This window comes from Hakea prostrata, chromosome 9, assembly GCF_041222555.1.
Source record: "Hakea prostrata isolate BN-2017 chromosome 9, UWA_Hpros_2, whole genome shotgun sequence".
Lineage (NCBI taxonomy): Eukaryota > Viridiplantae > Streptophyta > Magnoliopsida > Proteales > Proteaceae > Hakea > Hakea prostrata.
The window spans coordinates 11651655-11669518 of record NC_142608.1 but is presented as its reverse complement, the minus strand read 5'-3'; the positions used below and the strand labels follow the sequence as shown (position 1 = coordinate 11669518).

The following is a 17864-nucleotide window of genomic DNA, read 5'->3' as shown; positions in this document are numbered from 1 at the left end:
ACATTGATTTTCAAGGGATTGACTACAAAAATCCCTCTATCCCCTAGTATAAAACAGTTTTATGAGGTTTATTTATTTTTGGATGAAGGATTCATGTCCATTAATCACATCTAAAGGTTGATGTAAAATTTAAAACAATATAATTTTTATTCTAATTTAGTCCCTAACCTTTGAATATGATTGATGGATATGTGTCCTTTATCCAAAGAAAATGAATATAATATTTTTTATTTTAATTTAATCTTAATCTTTAGACCTTAATCTTAAAAAATGGATAATCCACCTAATGAAATTCCAATATAAAAATTTTCTCTAAAAAATATAATCATATCTATTTTACCAAAAAAAAATGTCATCATTATCATTTAATGATAATTTTAGTCTTTGGAGCTTAGTCTTAAAAAATGGATAAATCCACCAAATGAAATTCCAATACAAAAATTTCATTCTCAAAAAAATATAATCATATCTATTTTACCAGAAAAAATATCACCTCATTTACGTTGATGCCTCTATTCTAACTGCGATTGAGAGTCGACACCTCTCCCTTGGTTCGAATGCCACACGTTGTAATCATAAATAACTGGCTGAATATTGACATAATGTCGTTTCAGGAGGGTAAGGCGGTCATTTCGACCAACAGTGCTCCTCAACTCCCACGTCCCAAGCCCCAACCGGAGAGAGTGGGGCGGATGTACCTCCAGTCACGGGACGGGGGTTGAATTTGAAAGCAGTTTCAGGCATCGGACGACGTTGCCATAGATCTCTGAGGAGATCAACAGAGATCGAAGAGGGAGCAATGTTAGTTTGAATATGGATCGAATACTGAAAGCGGCAAGAGCTTCTGGTTCTCTTAATCTCTCAAATCGCTCGCTCAGGTTGGTCAATAAGGCGTTCTTTATTTTCAACTTATAATTCCAAAAATGCTCTGATATTACGGCTTAATTTCCGTGATTGTTTACTCATTCGTGGATCAGAGATCTTTGAACACTGAATTCTTCAGGAACTAGAAATAATTTTTTTCTGAAATTCCAAATGTGGTAATACAGACCTCTGTTCAGTGACTGTTATTTTTGGTTTTCTTTTAAACATCCATTTCATCATAATCTGGTTAGATGGCTCGATTGGATAGTGCTATTCAGGTACAGGTGCATTAATAAGATTCATCATGTCTTTCTCTTAGTATCTATCTTTGCTTGAACTTTGAATCCCCTCTCTGATTTGTTTGCAATAGATTATTTTGAGCTTCTACGCTGAATGGAACTTGTTTGAAAAAGTTTACTTGTCATTTAGTAGCAAAGATGACCCTCCAGCTAGTAGTGTTATTATATTTTGAAGCAGGAAATCTACTGCTATCATCATTTTCTCGAAATCTCTTGCGTATTTTAATGAATGTCACTGAGTATCATGATAATGCAATGGGTTATCTTACAACGACAGTTTTGTGTCTTAGTGGTGTTGTTCATCTTTTTCCCCAGGGAAGTGCCCAATGAAGTTTATCAAAATCTGGATGGAACTGATGACGGTGGAAAATGGTGGGAGGTACTCTTCTCACTTTGTTTTTCTTTCCTTTCTTTAACAATCATTAGGATACTTTCACAAACTTTATCTCTGCAAATAGATGAACTACACTTGATCCTCGTATATACTGTGTAAAGTTTTGCAAGCTTCCGCCACATCTGTCTTTCCCTCTCTGTCTGTCTTCTTTAAAAATGAATTTCTCTTTGCCATTAGATACGCCTGTAAAGTCAATTCTGTGCCCTTTTGGTAGTATTGTCTACACGTATTGTACAGAGATTTGGCTCCTTTTTGAAGAGTTTATTAAGTATAGCCTGCAAAAATGCGTTGGATGATTCTTCTCTTCCTCTCCCCATAACTTTTGTCTTGTAGTGAATGTAAGTGGTTTATACTATGTTTTCAGGCCGCTGAGATGCAGAAGCTTATCTTAGCTCATAATGACATTGAAGTATTGAAAGACGATGTAAGAAATTTGTCGACATTAGCTGTCTTGAATATCAGTCACAACAAGCTTTCTCATCTTCCAGCCACCATAGGAGAGTAAGTGATCTACATTTGGCATTAATGATATAACCATTATATTCTTTGTGATTTCCTATATAGAGCAGTGAGATACTTGTATTCTTGACAGGCTCTCCTTGCTAAAATCACTTGACGTGTCATTTAATTTGATAGTCAGTATACCTGAAGAGATTGGATCAGCATCATCCCTTGTCAAGTAGGATCTCTTCCCTGCCTTTTCCTGTTCATTTTGTGAAGCATATATTATATATACAAGGCTTCAAGCAATATTATCTAAATTGTATGAAATTCTCTGTCCTGGCCTATCTATTTATTTATATTTTTGTCCTTCTGTGTAGTATTTTGAAAAATTGCGTTTAGTACAAATTATCTTTTTCTCATATCCACCAATGATATATTTAAGCTGCTAAAAGCCGCTAAGTTTATTACATTGTGAATGGATATTAATTAATGGAAAGTCTATTGCCTCAATGTAGAGAGGGTAAATTTTATGTAACCCCATTTTAGGTATTGCAAAAATATCATGTACTACCATTCTGTGCTCAAATATCAGATTAGCCCACTCTATTAGTAGATTTCTGTTAGGTGATGGCATCAGCAGTTTACGTCTAACTTAGTCAGTAAATTGCCCTTGACAAAGAATAAGTTACCCTTTTACCCTCTATGCTGGAGTCCCTAAATCATGAAAATCCAAAAAAAAGATCGTCTTCCTAGTTAGACCTTGCACCAATGTGTTCTAATGTGCACTTAAGCAAATTTGTAGAGATAGAGTAAGCCATCTTGTGCTTTTGTGTTCTAATCTTAGTTGCCTATAATCCAATTAGCACTCACTAAGGGGTCGTATGACAATAATTCTATGCCAATTTGCCCAATTCGACACATATTGAACTTTTTATTCTTCTGTGCTGAATTGGGCAAATTGAGCACAAAATGAGTACTGCAATTTTGTATGGTTGGGCACAGATGCACACAGTTCTCTGGCAAAATGGGCATAAAATCTTGTATGGTATGTACAAAATGTGCACGTGCAATTTTTTTTTAATTAAATAAATAAAAAAGATAAATACAAGTACTTAATACATAGTTACTCACATAAAATCAGGGGTATAATGCTTGAAGTGATTAGTGGCAATCTTAGTGTTATTGCCAACTAATTTGCAATCACCTTCTTTGGCTCCTACATTTGTCTTGCTTCATTTTGAGTGTTTTCAATGGGAACATAAGGATCCGATATGACTTCTTTAGGTATCCAATGCGGGTCTCCGTACTGTTGAAACTTTTTGTCAACAAATTACTTGTTGCGGGTATAGTTATGAATAGCATAACAAATAATGACAATTTTGGATTGAGTACGTAATGTAAACCTGTGACGCAATATAGACAAAATTGGAAACTTGCCCTTTAGGCACCCAAAACACCTTTTTATAACATTCCTTACTGAAGAGTGCTTGTGGTTGAAAAGTTCAACTGCAGTCCTTGGCCCTCGACCTCTCCCCTTGAAATCTCGCAAATGATATCTAGTACCCTTTAATGGTGTCATGAATCCAATCATAGTCGGGTATCCAGAGTCAACCATATAATACTTACCTATGACAATACAAAATAATATAAGTCAGTCTCATCCGATTAGATCCGATGAAGGGTTAAAAAGAATTGATGAACCAGTTGTATTAAATATCAGGAGGAGGATGGAGAAAATTTAAACTTGGGTCTGTAATTTCTTGGCTAAAAACCCTACAATCATTTGCAGAACCTTCTTAGCTAGCATATATAAACGTGATTTTCATGTCGAAGGAACACGCACACATGACATTTTGTGTGGTGATTCATTTTCTTCCACGATATGGTACTTGTCTCTCAGTCGGTACCACTGTATGCATATAGGTGCCATCGATGGCATAAATACAATCCTAGTACAATGAATATTCTCAAATTCGTTAATAGACGTCGATCTCTGTTGGAATTGCACCAAGGTTAAGAGGCCTTATGTTTTCTTTGATTAACATTAATGAAGAATCTAACACTCTCTTGAATACTCTTGTGATTGTCTCTAGTGAACATTAGAAATCTTTTGCGATATCCCTATATTTAAAGTCACAGCTAAGTAAACATAAAAAAATCCCAAGTTGTTCATCTACACGAATGTACCTAGTATCATCTAACCATCCTTGATGTCGCATTTTGGACTTTAGGTTATAGAGTATGTGTCGCTCTGTCTTGAATCTCTTATAGACGCGATCTACATGTCCATTTAAGATTTTTCTAACACGTTCCCGTCCCGTGATTTGCTATTTCGTATTGGCTCAGGGACACGGGTCACTTGTGGTTGACCCATCAACATCTCCAAACCCAAATACTCCACAAAAATCTCTTCATTTGAATTATTAGATGTATCCATATTATAACTCTAACCCCTGAAAACAATCACACAAACCTATTCAAATAAAAAAAAAAAAGAGATAACATCCATCTACATTTCATAACAATCCATACCCTCCATAACAAAATTTTTATAATCCATACCCTATTAAAAAGCACACATAATCCATGCAATGCATAGCCAAAATTTTATAGTCCATACCTTATTAAAAAGCACACATAATTCATACAATACATAGTTAATTTTTCATAGTCCATACCCTATTAAAAAGCACACATAATCCACACAATCCTTAACCAAAAAAAAAAAAAAAAAATCCAAATATAATGTCACACCAACTATTAATATTATCCATGAAGAAAATAAAATCCATCTGAAAAAAAGAAAAAAAAACCACCATCCGCAAATTCATCCGCAAATTGTTCAAGTTTGAGAAGGATCACTGGGGTGGTTGGGTAGATTCAAGCATTGTATTAAGAGCAACCTCCTTAACTTCGGGGGGGGGAGGGGGAGAAGATATTAATACCTCTCTAAATGTTGGGTCCGACTTGATACATAAGATTGCCTTGCCTAATGTGGGGGTATCCAAATTCATTATCACAAGAACATTTATGCTTAGCAATGTTGAAATCATTATTGCCACTTGAATCAATAATATCCTTTAAATATTTGTCCCACTTTGCCAAGAACATTTTTGAGAAGGATTGAATTGCACTTGAATTGCTAAATTCTAGGCTTGTGCTCTTTCTCTTCCTTCTCTTTGCATTTGGAGTCTTGTCATGCCTTTTAGTAGGAGGGACGGGTCCGCTGGGTGTATGAACGAATCGACATCATAAATGATGTTAGTACCTTCATTTGAGTTAGCATCATCCACAGACTCGTCAACATCCCTGCTCAGGGCCACTGTAGGCTGCAGTGTAGTATTAGGAGTTATCACTTCTTCACATATAGCATTTGTACCTACAAAAATTATAGATAAGTTTTCCCACCCAGCAAGGCCATGCCGCCTAAACTTAGCCCAACTTGGATTAACCTATCATAAACATTGCACAAATGAGTACATAAGTCTATGATCCATATTATATTGTTTTAAATAAAGCACTAATACCACAAAAAAAATTATTAAATAAGTAGAATAAAAATACAGCTGAAATTACCTTGATATGAATTTCCCATAATGACTCATTGTCAACAGTGGCAGTTTTGTTGATAGGGTTCCACCATATCCCGTAGTTTCCAGTTATTTTTTGAAACTGGCATATTGCTGCCTTAGCTTGTTGAACTTGTTTGTTAGTTGCTTCATTTCATAATTTATCTTTGACCTGGTTCCAAATTTCTCCAAATGTTTTTCTAGCCTACTTTATTGAATGTTGGATGTTTGTTTGAAGCCTTAACATTTTCAAGAAATTACTAACTCATATAAATTATGATGATGTGTCATACCAGTTACTAACAACATAATAATCATAGTACAACTACTAAAGGTGCTGGCAAATAATAAAGACATTCAAATTATTAATGAAAGCATCAATGATAACAGTTAGCATTCTATAACAATATAACAAAATACAACCAAGCAAGTGAACCCAATAGGAATAGAAGTACACCATATAATACAAATACTCCTATCACTACATGTTTAATTAACGTTACATCCTTCTCTATGTTCTCCATACATTTTTTTTTTTTTTTTGGACTTCAACAGTGCCCTAATTAATGGGTCTTGTCTTGGTTCCATCCCACGTGAAGGAGTGGGTGTTGTCACTTTTGCTATTGGTTCACACAATTGAAAGAAACTACATCCCCTCGGAAATGATGTACATACTTGATACAACCTATTAGGATGCCGTATTGATGTTGAAATCCTGATTGCTGCCAGGTTCCCACATCTGCAATTTGTGTTGCTGAACTTCAAATAAGAACTTCTTACATCATTCACACTGGATATTGACATCCTGATACGGAGACGCATAGTAGATAGCACAAATACCACCCATTTTGAATAATGAGAACATCACAGTTGAAAACAAATAAGATAAGCTTCTTAATCAAACTAATTGTGTGTTAATTAACAAATATGCAATATAAACAAATCTATGATTGTGTGTCTTGGATGAAAGTTGGTTTACCCAAAAAAAGAAAAAACAAGGAAAAGTCTAGGAGGGTAGACACAATTGATCTGATCTAATGGTAGCCACAAGTGAACAATAGAGGATTTAACTAAGTCCATAAAGATGATTTAACTGAGTCCAGAAAGATGCAATCAATAGAAAAATACAACAATATCTTCCAGCTAGTGTCAAAAATTGAAAAGTTGACATAATGAATTTTTAACGCAAATCACCAGCAAACATGAAGTGAATAGAACATATTAGAATGACACAGAACAATAATATAATACTTAAGCATCCACAAGCAAAGTTGGAGATCTTTCAAAAACACCCAAAACTTATAGCAAGAACTCACTCAGTAATATGATATAGTAGCAAATAATGTACAATACACAATGAGAAGCATCAAACTTGAGATAAAATTATATTGTTGTGACCTGTATCAAACCTCTTAACACTCAGTACCGTGAAAAGCTCATAGCCTTTTCTAAAATTAAGAAAAGGTGAAGATGACTTACTTGAAGCTTCTATGGGTTTTCATGAATATTCTCTTTGTTATCTTCTTCAGCCTCTTTTAACTAATGGATTTATTACACTAAACTAGTAGAAATCAATCAGTGTAAGAAAATGTTGAGAGTAGGACACTCATAATAAATCACACTTATTTATGTCTTGATAAAAGACAAATGTAATAAAAAACTGAAGCTGGTTCTAAATCAGAATCCGAACAACTCATTAGATGCTTTGGCCGCCTAGAGATTGCAAGGAACTGGGTGAGGGGATCAACATATGAAGGGTGACCATGACAGGACCTTAAAAGAACTGCCTCCCTAGTGACATTCATTATAACAAAAGTAGGGTTCTCTCCAGAAGATCTAATCAGTTCCATGAACAGCCCTGATGTATGTTTGGGCTATTTGAATTCTGTCCCTCTTTCTTTTTTTTTCTTCTTTCTTTCCCCAATATCTAGAATCAACTAGTGGAATGCATTAACTCTGTTCATTCTCATGTTGGACAATGGTGGGTCAGAGAAGGGCAATCGAAATGACTGGTCATAGACCTTGAACTGTTTGTGTGATGATATGCATTACCATTGGAGAAAAAAAAAAAGGATGGGGAAGGGGAATCCAAATCTGTATTACTTGTCTCAGTATAGTTATTGGATTGTCTCACTGGTGACCAATAGAGGATGAACTGAAGATATTTAAAATATAGCCCTAGAAAAGTGTCCAAAAATGATTCACCTGCACTAGTGCTGCCCACACACACCCCGGGCCCAAACACCTCAAAACTATATGGCATTGTGTTTCTATTCAGTGTAGCAATACTTACCGATCTTGGCATCTTTAATCGTCTCCATGCATGAATTATAGTTGCCAATCAAGTAATATAAATATATAATAGTTGATCATTTCTAACAGTTAATATCAAGTCTGGCTAAGAATTAAGAACATAGCATATTGGTAGTTAATAAAAAAAAAAAAATTAAGGATCATAGAACACAAAAGTTTACATAATTCATCACCAAGATGAGCTACACATCCATGACTAAGTAATAAATCAAGGTAGCATCATCTTGAAAGGAAACATTACAAAACCTTTACTCCTAGACCTCCTTACAAAAGATGGTTTTTCAACTAAAGTAGCAATCATCTATAGAGTTTTCATCTCCTCTTTTGGACAGATCGATCTTAACTTCGGTAATGATAAGTTGTGAAGTAATGATGTAAAAATTCACATGGTAATAACTAATAGCAATAATATATAGGATATATGAACTAGTAATAACTTCAAATATATCATAGAACCAGGCTTGTACAGAAGAAGATTCAAAGAGTGATATTACTGGAACTAAGTTGGACAGGTCGAATATACTGCTAAACCTGTAAATAGAGGCAATCAAATCAAATTGCAAAATCTGGCAAATATGTTCCACCACCCACGTGGAACAATAGTCATTAGAAAGATGTTTTCTGGGCACCAGCCAAACACCTGACCCCCATCAAATGACCCAAATCTATCTAAGTGAGCATTAGAACTAACCAATTTACTCATACAAAGAATTAAAAAAATGGCATCCTGTGAATAACAATGGACTCTCTTTCTATCTTTATTTGTCTCTAACACTAAAAAGGGACCTCATTTACATGAACAAGTAACTGGTAACCTTGGATATCCTTCAAAAAAGAAAAACAGAGTAGACTCCTAATTGAAAGATCATAGCAGATTCATTTAATCTCATTCAAAAAGGGGGAAAAAAACTATGGTAGAGGGAGAAAAAGGAAATTTTAGCTTAGTCATTGAAACTTGCAACTAGTGCTTGGTAAAGACTACAGAAAGAGATAGATTTTACGAAAAAGGGAAACAACAAAGAAACTGGTTTTATGCACAAAAAAGGGAATCACACGATTCAATTTAATGGATAAATAACTCCAGTCGTGGGTGAATGAAGATGAAGAAGTGGAAACCAGAGAGTCGCTGATGAAGAAGTGGAAACTAGAGTTAAAATGATCTCAAATGATTCAAGTCCAAAACTTGAAAACAATCACACTATTCAACGATTCAAGTCCATTTTTTAATATCTCCACGAGCACCCAAAGAAAATTAAAATGGAACTCGAACGAGTGGACAAACCTGAAATTGGAACTTGTTCTCTACCAAACTTGTACTCAACGATAGAGGGAGTTTGCGGCTTCAGTTGTAGAGAAATGGCGAGATTGAAGGAGAGAGACGAGAGAGTCGTTTGCTTTAGGGCTTCAGCTTCGTTTGCAGATTAAAGAGTGACAAGAGGGTTCTCTTGCTTAGGGCTTGAGAGAGACCAGCGAGTCGAGCAAGGCACCATTTTAGGGCTTTTGGTAATAGAATGTAAAATGACGTCGATACCCTCATTCACTGTCAGCTGCTCCCTTGTGCGCCGCATTTTCACATGGAAATGTGCCCATGCCCAAGAAGCTGCAATTTGGAGCTTCTTGTTGGCGCAGAAAATATGTGCCAAACACCCAGTTTAGCCACATTTGCTGAACCAACACACTTTTTTTAGACCCGTTTGCCGTACAAGATTTTGGTCTGTGTGCCAAAATGGGCAAATGGCACAGAATTAGTGTGCCGGGAGCGTTGCCATAAAGCCCCTAATTCAAGCTTAGTATCAACTTAGTTTATAGGATAATGAGAACCAGCAAAGAACTAGTCATTAGAGTAGCAGACTACTAGTTTGATCACGCTTGCTCTTCTTAATTGTTCTTTGTAAAATCTTCTTTCATCTTGTATATATTTCTCTATATTCCTAGTTTGGTTTCAGTTATTTCCTTCCTTTCGCCTCTGCAAATCATCATGTCTTACGTTTCTCTGTTTCCGTCTCACACAAGCCCAAGTAGAAGTTTCATGCATTAATTTACTGATTTGGGTATTTATTAATGGATGCATGATAGATTGGCACTGGATCCAATTTTAATGGCATTTTTGTATTCCATAGTATATGAGAATCTCATGTTTCATTGGAGTTTGTTGATGTAAAACAAAGAAAAGGAATCCTGATTTTCTTGCTGTTTGATTAGACATGGTTATTTTTATTAGTCAAAGCGTTTAGAATGCTTTATTTAAATGTCTGAATGAGACCACCAAAGTCTCATTTCTCCCAGTGATCTAAAAAGAATTGAAACAATGGGAAATTAGGGTAGCAACAGGTTTGAGAGAGAGTGAGAGATGGAATGTTGATGTTGAAAGAAAGTGGTGGCAGATTCAGAATATGAAACATGGGAGTGGTTTTCTAAGAGGTAGGAGGATAGTATAGTCTCTCTCTCTCTCTCTTAAGTTAAATGTGGACGGTGTTAGTTTTCGGGGTGTGATTGATAATTTTTTGCAAATGGGTTGGACCATGATACTATGCTATCTAAAATGAGGGATAATGAAATTTTCCCTATAAACATATGTACATTCCGTCATCCTACCGTGTTGTCACCTGTTGGTGCATTTGGCTGTAAGCTTTAAGAAGGTTTTTATAGGAAGTGAAATTTGCCCTATAAACATATTGCACATTCCGTCATCCTACCATGTTGTCACCTGTCGGTGCATTTGGCTGTAAGCTTTAAGAAGGTTTCTATAGGAAGTGATTCCTATTATTATATTACATGCTTCAACACAGTATGCTGTTATCTTGTTTGAATCACTTGAAGTATAAGCATTCTTTGCTAAAGAAATATAGAAACCATGTGTGAAGTACTGATAAATGCCTGTGCATGTGCATAGTTTGTCTATTTGAAGCATTACAAAAGGATGCGTTTTATCTGCATAAACTGTGGAGCTACAAATTCTTAGTTTCCTCTCCCTCTCTGAATGACTGATTTTGTTCAATTTTCTATTGTGGTTATTCCAGATTTGATTGTTCAAACAACTGTCTTAAAGACCTTCCAAGCTCCCTTGGAAGATGTTCAGATTTGTCAGAACTCACGGTAAAGGCATTGTTTGTTTAATAGCATGTAGAACGCCTTGGAAAACAGTGCAGTTTCTTGGTTCTGAAATTTCCCTCTATATACTTGTTAATACAATGCACAATATAATGTGTACTATGGACATTCCTGATGGATAGAGTTAGCTTTCTGGCGATTGCTACAACTTTGTGTTATGACTTTGCAATATTTGTATTAATTAGGCATGAAAAGTTGTGCCTTTAATAACGACTATGTAGATATTTTGATGGGAAATATGTCGTAGTGACAGAATAAACCACAAGAAGCTTCATGCATCCCATACTTATTTACATGCAAAACATTAGTGAAGCAGTTGACATAGATGTTAAGAGGAGGCATATGCATAAGATTAGGATGCCAGTTGCATGAGGTTGGGATGCCACAAGCTGCTGGTGGCCGTGTGGTGGGCTGAAATTGACCTTTGGGTAGTTATGTTGTAGGTTATGGCTTTTATTTTGAGTTCACAGTGGTGAGCTTAATCTGTATGATGTAACCCAGGGTCTGGACCAGTCTTCAGGATCCCTCTAAAGTGAACCAGCAGTACAGTTGGGGTTAAAAACCCTACTGTAGCTTAGGGTTCTTAACTACTTTAGGGTTTGAGAATTCTGTAATCCAGTTTTCTGATGTGGACAGCAGCTGTACGTTTCCAATTAGGTCCTGTGGATAAGGGAATTGGTCTTCCAGACCTTAGGGTTAAGGATTGGGAAGTCTAGGGTTAAGTGGGGGAGCATTTTAGGGTTCTGCCAGGCTAGGATTGAGTGGGAAATTAACAGACTTAATTCTGCTCTGTTGTTTTGTAGTTTTCAGAATTGGTTCCTTAAGGCTAGGGTTCAAAACTAGGTTTCCAAGTTGGCTTAGGTCTTTTGGTTAGGGTTAGGGCTTGGTCTGATTGGGCTGAAATTAGGAGGGAAGGTCACTAGGGTTAAGAGAATGATGTTTGTAGGGACAGATCTAATGGTTAGATTGCCATGGAACTGATCTTGAATTTTAGGCCTAAGATAAAGTCCAAAATTTCCAGAAAAATTCTAGAAAAATAAAAGGAATGTAGGGACTAGGGTTTAGGGGAAAAACTCAGAAGGGTTGGGTGAGGAGTAGGGAATGGGCTTACTCTTAGGAGAAAGGGGCTGTTGGAAAATTTCAAAAATTGAAGGTGTTCAATGGCTGCTGCAAGCTTGAAGAAGGAAGACATCTGGAAAATTGCAGAAAAGCTTCAACTTCAAGACCGTGGGCTTCCTTCCTCCTAGGAACCCATGACTCCCAGAGTCTTCCTTCGATGTATTCTTTATTCAATATTCATAATCAGTCTTGTTACATGAGGGGGTGGCTCTATTTATAGCCTTGCATTGAAGGAAAATTAAACTAGGACTTAAAAAAAGAAAACCAACTTGAATTCAACTTAGGAAACTTACTTGGACTCAACTTAGGTGATCCAGTTTGGATTAGAAATCCCTATTACAACCAGACTTGACTTTCTGGACTCTTAAGTAAGACTTACTATTTTCTAAACAAAGAAGCGACCAACTTCCAGAAGGAATCCTACTTGAATTGATTTCAACTGGGACTCTTACTTATACAAGTACTCTCACTCCATCAAAGACTCCATCATAACTTACTAAGGAATGATCCATCCAAATTATATAAGCTTAAAGTAGATCTAGAGTTCTTGTAAGTAGTGGACTAAGGGATTCCCTCTCTAATTAGACTCCTAATCAGCCTGAAACTCTTCAATAACTTGACCAAAACAAAGCCAATAAAGTAGATATACACTCCTAACAGCTGTCTGCATCCAACTAGCCCTACTGGGGCACCAAAAGAGAGGGTAAAATGACCAAAATTCCCCTGATCAGATTTGCCCAGCTCTTGGTGTTGCATGATTGTGGGCTGAATTTAGGCCTAAAATATGAAGGCCCTGTGGTTGCCAATCCTGGTTACATCACTGTAAGCCCATAAATGTGGGTGAGGTTAGTACATGGGATTGGTGGTTAAGTATTTGATTGACTAGGATACCTAATAGTTGGAGAGATTTATATTTCCAGTAAAATATTCTACTTTAATCAGGTCATCTTTTGCAAACCTTTTATGCTGACTGATTGGAGCTGTCTCCCAAAAGTTTATGTTGTTTGGGTTGAGTTAATATTTTAGGAATTTTGTTTTATTATTGCTGTACGGCTGTACCTATGATCATGTTGCAAGCTAATTTCCCACCATATTTCCCGGGTTTTGGATTAGCTCTACAGCACCTGTGACCCATATTAAGATGGCAATTAATGATATCTCTGGCTAAAATTGCATGTTGTGATTGTGGAGGCAGGTTCTGGGCATTAGAGCCATGTGATAATTTAATCTTAGGACAAGGATGCTTGGCTACTACAAATCTGCCAACTATGTATGGGTGTATGGTTACATATTTTTTGTTAATGAAAGTCAATATCTTTTGGTGATGGTGTGTGCAAGTTTGCCAGTAAAAGAAAAAAGGTTATCTCTCTGGGAAGTAATACTGTGTGTGTCTGCTTCCAAAGTACATAGTTATGTTTTGTCCTTTCCTAACTGAGCATTATGGTTATTGGGTAAAATGAGTTTCTAGCATTATGGATCACTGCTCCTCTGTATTGAAGGATGCATAACATACTACACTTGATGGTTGGTCTTGTTCATCTGTTTGTATTGAACGCTTTCTCTCTATTTAAAATGCAAAGCAGAAGTAGAAGCTACACCTGGGCCATGAAGTAGTCCATGTTTGAATTTGAATAAGATTGAGTTGGGCCTGTGCAATACTTAAGAAATGCTAGACCTGGGCCTGGGCTATATGAACTGCTAATTGCTGTTACTAGACCATCTTTAATTCCTAAAAAATTGAATCATTATGAAAGAAATTTGAAATGTCCAGAGTATGCTATTGCTTCTTGTAGATCAATAATAGTTGCAGACCTTATAGTTTGTTATGACTTGTTCTTTTTAGGCATCCAACAATGGTATTACCAGATTGCCAGAGGAATTGGCTAACTGTTCAAAAATGATGAAACTGGATGTGGCGGTATTCCCACTATTACAATCTAAACTTGATGGCAGTCACTTTTATACTTTTTGTTTTAGTTCATTCAGGGCCTGAGTTATTTAATTATAATACTTCAGGGGAACAAACTAACAGTGATATCTGAAAATGTGCTTGCATCATGGACCATGCTTACAGAACTCAATGCTTGTAAGTTGGTTTTCCAATGCCAATTGTTCTCTTAGTCTTTCTTGGAGTACAACTCTGAATGTGTATTTTTCTGTTTTTTGCAGCTAAAAATTTACTGAACAGTATCCCTGAAAATATTGGAATCCTTTCACGAATGATTCGTCTTGACTTGCATCAGAATAGTGAGTGAAATCTGCTGTTCACTTTCAACAGATTATTATAGATCCTTATATAAACTACTTTAAGCAAGCAGAAAAATGTACTTCCAGGTTTTGGTATGTTTGATTGTTTTCCTTGTATGCTCTGTTGATACGATGTGAATGTACATGGAATTTGCGCAGGAATATCATCTATTCCATCATCAATCGGTGGTTGCCGGTCTCTCACAGAATTCTATATGGGGTTGGGCTTTCTTTCATTCTTACATGCGACAGCTGTAGATTTAATGAACTTACATTTAATTTTCCCCCCTCTCCCCTCCTTGTATACCTTTCTTACTCATTCTTTCATTTTATTCCAGAAACAATATGCTGTCTAGTTTGCCGGCTGAGTTTGGGGCACTGTCCTCCTTAGGGACACTAAATCTTCACTCAAACCAGGTGCTTTACTGTAGTATTTAATTCTTTACCTTTCATATGCAATGTATTTGGTTCAAATGATCTTCCCTGTATTAGGTTTACAAGTAATAAGTGCCTTGATGGAACTATCCATTTCATACAACCTGTTATCTTCTGAGGAACAAAAACCATCTTTGTTTATGGTTAGCATACTGTGGCGACTCAATTGATAGTTTCCTAAGTCACCTTGAATAGATGATCATATGTGACAAACTCTGATCCAATGTGACACTTTCCTGTGTCTTTGCACAACCCAACATATCTTGGGCTGTATTACCTGGAAGTTAAAGATAGTTATTCTTTGACTTCATATGCCCTGGTTGACTTGGTATGGCACAAGCAAATGTCTTGTTGTAGTTGTTTGATTCTTCCACATTCTTGTTGACGGAGTTGTCATTCTTCTTGCAAACTGTTCTTTCTGGTTGTACAGCTGTATAAAGGTACTCTATATCTATATATAAATAATCAAATTTGAATAAGTCCTACACCACATTCTTATGGTTTTTCTTGCCCCAGGAGAGCCAAACATTCTAGCTTCCTCTAGGCTCCTCTTCCAGCTTTCTTTCTTGCTGTTCAGTTTTCCCCTTGAGGTGGTCTGCTGTTAGTAGTGATTTTTCGATTCTTCTTGTCGATCCGCCGTTTGATATGGTCTTTGTTCAGATCTTGTGTCAGCGGCTGTTGTATCTCTTGTAACAAAGCTATTGCACTCTGTCTCTTTGTCGAAGAGGTCCTTCGTTCACTTCCATTGATCCATTGTTGTGAGTTTCATTTGAGTGTTGTAAAGCAAGGTTGCCAAGGCAGCAAGGCGATCAAAGCGATTGGGGCTCCGCCTATGCGTTTAGGTAACAAAGCAGTGCGTAGGGGGCAATAAGGCGACCAAAGTGGTTGGGTCAAAAATTTTCAATGCAACTACTTTTAAACTACTTTCTAGTTTCTAATGCAACTACTTTCTATAATAAACAAAACAAACATTCAATATTCACATTCATCCAAAAAAGAAAGCATTCAAGAATCATAATTATGAAAAATTATCCAAAAAAGAACACAAACATAAGTTCATCTCATCAAGCATCATAACAACGATTATGTACTAATAGGGCCAACATGATAAATTAATAGATCACATTATTCCGATTTTCAATTCATTGTCCATTTAATGATTCATTGACTCTTGATGTTGAGTATGGCTCATGCTTCACATTCTGTTGTTGATGGGCATTGGGGTCCCGCTCCCTGGTGAACTAATGAGGGTCTGGGGAGGCCACCCCGGCGGGGTGTGGGGGCAGTGCTGCCGGAGCTTGTAGAGGTCCTATGTCACTTTGGGCCTCGGAGTTCCTTTGCAACTTGGGTCTCGATTTCGAAATCACTAAGTTATTAAATTTTTATATGGCTTTGTAGAATGAATTTTGATTTAAAAAAAGTTAAGAGTAAAATATTATATACAAAATGTTAAAAAAGTGGCTGCTTTAGCGTTAGGTGGCAATAAGGCACACAAGATGACAAAGCAGCAAAAGAACCGCACGTCAATTAAGCGGTTGAAAAACTGCCTTGCTGCCTAGGCAGATGCTTTGACAACACTGCTGTAAAGGCCCATGTCTGTTTAAAATTCATCAGGAAGTGATCTTCTGTGAGTCATGACAGAATATAGCTGGAAATGTGGTTGCAGAGATCTCGTCTATTTCATTTTTTATGAGGGTGTATTTATTTTACTAACCATATCCCAAAATAAAACCCAAAGGTATCCTAGTGTATCCAAAACAATACCCAAACTATCTTTCTATCAATGATGCGAACTTGACAACAGACACGATGGAGAGAGTCAGAAAGATGATGACTGTCCTGTCTCTGCCTTGTGTCTCTTGCACAATCTTGGCTCCTAAATGAATGGTTTGGGATTCTTAATTTGACTTTGTAACTGAAAGCATGGACATGATTCTTTGGTTTATAGCTTAAGTGGTTTTTCTTAATGGCAGTACTGACGTGAAAAAAATCATTATATCTAATCGTCAAATCTAGCTGCTGAGTGTTCCTAATGAATGCAGTTGAAGGAGTATCCAGTGGAGGCATGTAGATTGCATCTCTCAGTCCTAGATTTGTCGAATAATTCATTGTCTGGTCTGCCACCTGAGATTGGTAATATTATTTGTCTCAACTTTGAATGAGAGTTTTTTGTTATTGACACTGTTATCTATGAGATCTTCTAGACCAAAAAATTTATTCAATTGAATGAACTGAGGAGCATCAGATCTCTTGGAATTGTCATATCAAAACATGTCTTTAGGAGTTCATTTTCCATAATCTATGGTTCAGCATGTGTTATATGTATTGCAATTTATTTGGAAGGGGATTTCATCCTGGTTCTTCATTAGGAGGAATTATTATCTTCCTTTTCCCCCACCTTTCCTCCCCATTTAAGTCTATAACTTCTGATTAAGCCATAAAAAATTTATTCAATTGAATGAACTGAGGAGCATCAGATCTCTTGGAATTGTCATATCAAAACATGTCTTTAGGAGTTCATTTTCCATAATCTATGGTTCAGCATGTGTTATATGTATTGCAATTTATTTGGAAGGGGATTTCATCCTGGTTCTTCATTAGGAGGAATTATTATCTTCCTTTTCCCCCACCTTTCCTCCCCATTTAAGTCTATAACTTCTGATTAAGCCATAAAGGGGAAATTGATCACCAAACTTTAGAAGAAATATATATAATTTTAAAAATTTACTATAGCAGGTCTTATAGTTGTTTGTCAGAAGTAAAAAACAATATAAGGTTATCTACATTCTTACTTTAGAAAGGAGAAGGAAACCACTGCATGGGGGGGGGAATGCTGGCAAAGCTATTCTATAGTAAGAAATCTAACAGGAAACTATTTTGTAGAAATCAATATAGGTTATGTCATGGTGGGAGATCTCGCGAGATCTAGATATCTCGTTTTTTCACCTTGGCGAGACGAGATGGAGGGCGAGAGCAGAGAGTTGGGATATCTCGCCCTGGATCTCGCTGGAACTCTCAATTTTTACCTTTTTTTGTGGATTTTGGCTGAATTTTCACTTGCAACTACTC

The 17864-nt window shown here is 36.5% G+C and overlaps 1 protein-coding gene across 3 annotated transcripts in view; it reads left to right on the top strand.

Annotated features, from left to right (window-relative positions):
* The first annotated feature begins 625 nt into the window (after window positions 1-625).
* Window positions 626-17864, top strand: part of LOC149004652 (Leucine-rich repeat (LRR) family protein) — a 38126-nt gene continuing 20887 nt past the window's right edge. For all 3 annotated transcript variants that reach the window (XM_089168124.1, XM_089168123.1, XM_089168125.1), the window contains exons 1-11: window positions 626-878; window positions 1479-1542; window positions 1922-2058; window positions 2150-2236; window positions 10904-10979; window positions 13957-14031; window positions 14130-14199; window positions 14283-14360; window positions 14520-14580; window positions 14699-14777; window positions 16838-16928. In XM_089168124.1, coding sequence (XP_089024250.1) covers window positions 814-878; window positions 1479-1542; window positions 1922-2058; window positions 2150-2236; window positions 10904-10979; window positions 13957-14031; window positions 14130-14199; window positions 14283-14360; window positions 14520-14580; window positions 14699-14777; window positions 16838-16928 — 883 coding nt within the window. In that variant the 5' untranslated portion in view covers window positions 626-813. The remainder of the gene's footprint in view (window positions 879-1478; window positions 1543-1921; window positions 2059-2149; window positions 2237-10903; window positions 10980-13956; window positions 14032-14129; window positions 14200-14282; window positions 14361-14519; window positions 14581-14698; window positions 14778-16837; window positions 16929-17864) is intronic.